The sequence below is a fragment of the Geospiza fortis genome, unplaced genomic scaffold (assembly GCF_000277835.1).
Source record: "Geospiza fortis unplaced genomic scaffold, GeoFor_1.0 scaffold70, whole genome shotgun sequence".
Taxonomy (NCBI): Eukaryota; Metazoa; Chordata; class Aves; order Passeriformes; family Thraupidae; genus Geospiza; species Geospiza fortis.
Window position 1 is genome coordinate 7,359,855 of NW_005054317.1, and position 7,325 is coordinate 7,367,179.

The window sequence follows — 7,325 nt, forward strand, 5'->3', positions numbered from 1 at the left end:
GCAGGGTTGTTAGAAAACTAAAACTAATGAAGTTTCCAGCCAAACCTCCCCCAACCTTGGTATGGAATGTTTTAGTTAAATCAAGAGCAGGAAATTTGCTCTGTTGGATTTCCATCCCTTGTAATGTTCACAGCACCTTTCCGTGTAGTTAGTTCTATATGGTGACAGCTATCCTGTTTTTAATTCAGATGATTAGTGTAAAATATTACACTAGTCTTTAGCAAAAAGCACTATTATTAATAAGTTCCTGTGGAACGCTTTATTGCTATTTATTATAGTTTCTCTTCCACTTTTTTTTTAATTCTAAACCCGTCACCTGTGTTAGTCCTGGTGTTGGAGTAATTTGAGTTTGTTTTGAAACAGCTTTTTAACTTAGCAGTTTAGTGAACTGTACTGTTTATTATAGGACATTGCTATGAAAATTGGAGCTTTAGAATAACAGAATTTCAGTGTGTATGTGTTCCTCTGAACTAGTAACTGTTCTCATTAGAGGTGATTGTTAAGTACAACAGTTCATTCTCAATATTATTGAATCACATTGAAAAATCTCATTACCTTTTGGTGTACAGCAGTTTTGTAAATTACTCTTTTCTGTCTCAGATTTCTCTGAACTATTGCCTCTTGTCTCCTCCATGGCAGGAAAAGACAAAATAATATTTGCAACCAAGGAGGACCATGAGACTCCGAGCAGTGCTGAGCTGGTTGCAGATGACCCAGATGACCCTTATGAAGAGCAAGGTCAGTAGTGAGGAGAAGAACAGAAGTAAGGGGTGTTACATCATACAGAAATCCAACAGAAAACAAACCCTGCATGAATTAGAAAAACTTAAGCATATTTAAAGACTGAGGACAGCTGGTAATGCAGTAAATACCCAAACTCTTGGCAGTTTTAACTGCCAGGTTAGGACATCACTAATCACACATTTTCTTCCAGTATTTATTTTTCTACTTGTAATGATTTTTCTTAGTGCCCTATTCAAATAAACAGTTGATGGCTTTTAGTTTTGATTAGTGGCCAGAGATATGCAGGGATACCTTTTCCTTTTATTAATAAAGTTAGAGCCTAATCAAGTGAAAATTATGATCGTTTTTCCTCTGTTTTAAGTAACAGCAGGCAATTTTCAGAGAAGCTGGAGTGAGTTACATATCATTGTCATTGATGTGAGTTGCTCACCTGTCTGTGAGCAGCTGAAATTGCCTAATATGGCAATCTCTGAATATCTTATTTACTATCAAGTGATATCTGGCTAATCTATACTATACTGCTATATAATCCATATCTTTAAGTGCCACATGATGGGTAAGTTAAAATTATTGAGTTTTCAACCATAATCATCGTGCCATGTTCGTGAAGATTACAGTTCTTGTACAAAGTATATCAAACCTGCAAATAGAGATTCATGAGAGCAGAATACTTCTGAGACCAAGACTTAGAATATTCTGGTTGTATATTTTAAATAATGGGTAAATGAAATATACTTCCAATCATGATGATTTAATACATTTTGCCCTGAGTTAATTATTATCATGAAAATGCGAGTTTAGGTTAATTTTTTTCTAATTGCCTCTATGTTTACAGATCTTTTGGTCTCTTCGCTTTGTGTGAAGGGATTTCATTGGTTTCAGCTCAACTGAAGCTGAAGTAAATTCTTCAGACTCTTTGAAACTTAGTTAGAAAGTTATGCTTTCTAAAATGTCTCAGAGACCTTTAGAGGGCAGCATTTAAGCAGTTTAGCAGCTGGAGCACACAGGCTCTCATTGCTAGCTGATATGGCAAGTAGTGTAATTTGAACCACACCTTCCTATGTCATTAAAATTAACTTTTTTCGTACATAGATTTGTGTTGAAATGTTACTTCATTTATCTGTGTATTTTGGCTTCATTACATCTCTATGTAGTCAGTTATATATCCAAAATTTTTTCTCACTTGCATTGGTAAGTCTGTTGATGACCTGGTGTGACATACATTTGGGTAATAAACTAGTCAAAATTAAAAGAACCACTTTATTTTTGTTTAAATGCCATATCAGTTTATTGCTCTTATGTGTGTTTTGCTGGACATGGAAAGGCTGTGGTGACAAGGAGAGGTGATGAGGTTTGTTTCCTAGCAGTCCTACATTTACATAATGTTAGGTCACTTTCTTCTTCAGCACTAGATCAGAGAAGAGAGGGGGAAAGCCAGGAGCTTTTATGTCACCTTACAGTGACAGTGTGTGTCTGTGGGATTCAAAATGAGAAACTATAACCTATGTTTAAGAACTGTCAGTAAGTTTGGGTGGGGATTTCTTGTGGTGTGATTTGTTTTTGTTAGTTGAGTTTTCTTCTTAGTATGTGGTGAATTACTGCCGTGTTTTTAAGTCTGAAAAAGCACTTGAATGACCCAGGGCTACAGTGCATTGATCAGAAGAGAGAAAATGGACATATCACAGAATGTAGCAGTAGGGAGTGAAGCTTATGGGCAGGGAAGACATGGGTAAAATGGTTTGGAATATGTTGAAATGCTAAAGCTCCGGCTTGCATGGCTTTTATTTAAAAGAAAATTGGGAAGAGTTTTGCTGTACCTAATGTAACATGCAGGCTTCTCTAATTTAGCTTCTGCTTGGAATAGAAGACTTGGTTTCCAGTGTTGTATAGTTAACTGTAAGGGCTCTTTTCATCTTTTCTGCTCTGCCAAAGAGACCAGTCATATCTGGGAAAGAATAGATTTATATGGCTTTATATAGACCTGCCATAATCTGCATTGTTTTCTAATACACCTGAAACTTGTGTTTGAGGTTTTGTTTTGTTATAGGGCCCTTTTTCATACTTGAGATAAACATCTAGTTTGGTATTTGGTAATTTTTGATACTTCTTATTTTGTCCCAGACATTAACAGTCTTTGAGCAGTCTACTTGAATCAGTAGATTGGTCAGGAAAACTTGTGTTTAGTTTCCCTTAGAGTAAAAACCAGTTGTGTACTGCTCTTATTTCTGTCAATATTTTGTTGTTGTTGTATCAGCTGGGCGATTTTGGTAGGCAAAATGTAAATGACTCACTTTAACGTAAAAACATTGAAAGAAAAAAGCCATGGGAAATGGAAAGGCAGACAAACTGGAGTAAGTTCAGGTTAGGATTTCATACTGCAGTGAAGATCACAGCTCACTGTCTGTGCTTTTTGACAGCTGTGGCTGATGGAAACAAATTAAGAATTCATTTGCAGTGGTTTTGAAATAATATTGTTACTGTAAAGCATCTTTCTAGTCCTATGTGTTGCAGATGGTGGAATTTAAACATGAAAGATTCCTGGTTTTTACTGACATCTTGGCTGCCTTCAGTTCGAATAATTTTTTATTTTATTAAGCTTATATGGAGAAGGCAATGATGAGTTTTATGCATGCAAAGTGGTTTTTATTAGTGTTACAGCTGTGAGGGGAAAGTTGGATAGAAGTACTTATGGAATTGGACCTCAAACACAGATTGTTGCTGGTCTTTCCCTTCAGTTTTTCCAGACTAGACGTTCTTGTAAGAAAGAACTTGATGAATGATCAGATGTACAGGACTGTTTCTGTGACTAATGATGTCCCTTTCAATCCTGCTTCCTGTCATCTTACACTGTGAATCCCTGGCAGATAAACTTGTTATTGGATGTGTTTGTCATGTTACAGGGAAGAAACTCTTCTCAGAACAGCAGTGGGACTTCATCCCAGCGAGTCCAAAGACAAGTGTTGACACAGATGCAGGTGGACCTGCCTTTGCCCATGACAGGAGCAGCTTCCATGAGCCAGGAGGCTTTAGGTTGTGAGATGTCAGCAATCAACTGCTCACACAAGTCTTGATCTGCAGTGATCTAAGCACTGTTATTTTTTCTTCCACGAGTGCAGGTTCGAGTAGATTGTGACTTACTGGATCAGTGAGGTTCAGGCTGCATTTGAAAGAAGTTTGAATTCAATTTTAGTTAAAAATAGTAATCCTTTCTATTGCAGGCTTGCAACTCAGGAAGAGCAATGGATGAAATCTGTTTCCGATTTAATTGTGTTCTAAGCTTGCTGGTGGATTTACTCATTGATGTGTGAATTCTGCTGTGATTATGAATGAGGAAATGCTTGCTTTAGTCATCTGTATTTTTGTTTTGTTTTTCTAAAGCATGGTTTCTGTGCACAGAACTTCTGAAACTGGTGCTATTTCAGTGATAAAATAGGTGTAGGTCAGTGATCTTGTGATACTATAGAATGTGTTGATTATGGGATAACTCACAGTAAGATTTGCATGTTTGCATGGGAGTGAAATAAATGTTTGGAACTTTGTTAATCCGCAGGACAAAGACAAGATATAAGTTTACTGAGTTCTGTGGCAGTATTTTCGGTAATGTCAAGTTGTATCACATCTTAAATCAATTTCATGTTTGAGTCAGAATTAATTCAACTTTTTTGTCTGCCAGTGGTATTTTCATACCCCCTTTCTGAAGGGAAGGTGCTTAAATTTAAGGTTTATGCACATGCTGTCAGCTTCTGCAGAAACTCAGCATGGAGATGAAGTTAGAAAAGTCTGCTAAAGAGGAGGAGAGCAAATTGTTCAAGTGGAGAAGAAACCAGCTTGGATCATAGCATAGTAGTTCTCTTGCTCTTCACAGATGAACATGCTTGTGCATGTTCATACCAGTAGAGAAAGGAAATGGAGATGCATTCATTGCCTTAGAGAAATGCATTAGAGACTCTAGAAGCTCACAGGACCAAGTCTGTTATATTGAATTTCTAAAATCAGAGGAAAGGAGTTCTTCAACTTGCTCTTTGACCTTCTTTGTATAAATCAGTTGCCATCTAGAAGAACATATGCCCTTAAATCTTCACCTTGCCAGTCCACCAGAGAAGTATTTCTGTCAGCACTTTAACTGTTCCAGAGCAGAGGTTTACAGCTGTTCCAGTTTAGAGTCAGAAGTGACACTTAACTCCTTTCAGTTGTGTTCTAAAGTACAATTTGGTTTCTGGCAGCCAGACAGGCAGGCTTGCTCTCAGGCTTGCTGTTCCTTGTGTTCTGTGGCACATGACTTAATCTTTACAAATACACTGGTTTTTGTTTTTGCAATTCTGGTCTTCCAGTTGAAATTTGAAGGGGGAAAGTTGTGAGTTATTATTTCAGAGCTTATTTCAAACAAGAAGAAAAAGGCAGCCATTCAATTTGATTTAAAAGATTACTAGTCTTAATACTGGATTTGAATGTCTTGATATTTGTATGGAATGATTTTAATGCTTGCTGGTTCCCCTGACAGTCTGGCAAATCGATTGACTTGACTTCCATCTGTTTTGCAGTTCCTTAGAATATTCTCGGTGGTCTGTAGTCCAGGGAGAAGGACTTAATTCAGAGATGGATAGAGAACTAATCTCACTTGTGCCCATTAAAGGATTATACAGATCAGAGGGAGAAACAGACTGGCTGGGAAGTGAAAGGTGTTTATCAGCCTTGAAGCTACAGAACTAAGATAGCATTATAAGTGCTGGAGTCCACACCTGCAGCCCAGCAGCTGTCACTGAGTGAAATCAATGTTTGGAAGGTGCATTAACTTTTCTTCTCTCTTGTTTGTTCAGGATTGATATTGCCCAATGGAGATATCAATTGGAATTGCCCATGTCTGGGTGGAATGGCTAGTGGTCCCTGTGGGGAGCAGTTCAAGTCAGCCTTTTCTTGTTTCCACTATAGCTCAGAAGAAATAAAGGGATCAGACTGTGTGGACCAATTCCGTGCCATGCATGAATGCATGCAAAAATACCCAGATCTTTACCCTCAAGAGGATGAAAATGATGAGAAGTCCAGCAAAGATTTGGAAGCTGCCTCTATGGAGGCCTCTGCTGCCAAAGAGGAGGAAGGATCCAGCTAATGAAGATGCAAGGAGGCTGTCGTCTCCATTTCTCATTTTCAGAGACATGGACTTCTGCACTGTGTCTGTCTTCTGAGTAGTGAGGAAATGTTTCACCATATTCTGTGCACTGTATCATAATAAATAATTTATTCCTGAAGGAGAAATCTCAGAGCTTCAGCCTTGCAGATGAATACTGCAAAAAGAGTGAGTGTGTGTATGTACTGTGTAACCTGGTTTTGGACACAGTTAAAACTTTAACAGCTGTTCTTTACCCTCAAGTTTTCCTTGAGTTGTGACTTGAATAATGTCTTGAAGTACATAGCTTTCAACTAAAATTCCACTGGCACACCAGGTCTATCTTCATTTCAGTATGTTCTGATCAGTAGCTGCTTTTTATTTAATGTGTTCTGTTCTGTCAATAGAAATTACATTAAATGATTGTTTTTCCTTTAAGATTTCTTTTTTCCAAAGTGATGCAAGACATTGAAAATAGTCTAGATCTAAAATTTCTAAAATAATTTCAAAGGGTCTTACTAGATTATGGTTGCATTTTACTACTGGCATCAGATCAGGACTGCCAGGAAAACGTTGAAATGCATATCTTTGATTTCATTTACTTACTGTGATGCCTTTTGCATTTTTAAAAATGGTGTGTTGTACAGCTGATGATTAAGATGAATGAAAAGAATGTTGGTCTCTGGCTTTATTTTTGCTCTGAAAATACAGCTCTTGGGTTCCTTTGGTTATTACCTTCTCCTTCAAGGTATGGATGGGCACTTGTAAAATACTTTGAGATACAATAAATTGTTACCTGGTGTAATGATCTCAAAACAGATACTGTGACTTAAGTGCATATTAAAAAGAAAATACTTTTTACCCTCACTGGAAGCTCCTGTGTCTTTGTGGTGTTTTGTTTGGTTGATTTTTGGTTAACACTGATTGGATTTGAGAACTGTTCTGTGCTGTAAGCAGATCTCAAATGAATTTGTGGCTTGTGAAGATCGGTTGCTCCAGCTTGTCAGATTTTTATTCTTGTCTTATTCTTTTCTCCCCAGCCCAGGCAGGAAGGCATAAAAAACCTAAAGCTTTTTCAGTAGCTGTAGTAGACTGGACCATGAACCAGCAAATAAACATGAACAGCTATTAAAATATTTGAAAATTACTTAAAAGGTACAAATAATTTAATAGTTCAATATTGTTTAATAGCTGTAGATAAGCTATACTCCATTGTTTGTCTTTCTGAGCAAAAGATAGGCTGTGAGATTATTTTTTTTTCAAATGAGATTGTGGCTGTGGCTTTTGTTTGGTTTTTTTTCTCTCCTTGTGTTGGCTACCTCACCCAAAGCATAAAAGGTTGTAGTGTCAGTAATGCAGCCACAAAGTCCAGCAGTGTTTAAACATTTGCCTTTCTCTGTGGGCAGCACCCTGGAGTGCTCAGCAGCATTAATTCCATATAGCACTTTCATGTCTTGCTTGCATAAGTGAATTCGGT

At 37.4% G+C, this 7,325-nt stretch overlaps 1 protein-coding gene across 1 annotated transcript; it reads left to right on the top strand.

Annotated features, from left to right (window-relative positions):
• Nucleotides 1-632: 632 nt before the first annotated feature.
• CHCHD4 (coiled-coil-helix-coiled-coil-helix domain containing 4) lies at nt 633-6,721 on the top strand. The gene is made up of 2 exons (XM_005420264.3): nt 633-738; nt 5,562-6,721. Exons 1-2 carry the CDS (start codon nt 633-635, stop codon nt 5,849-5,851), a joined length of 396 nt encoding a protein of 131 aa, XP_005420321.1. The 3' UTR covers nt 5,852-6,721.
• Nucleotides 6,722-7,325: the final 604 nt, after the last annotated feature.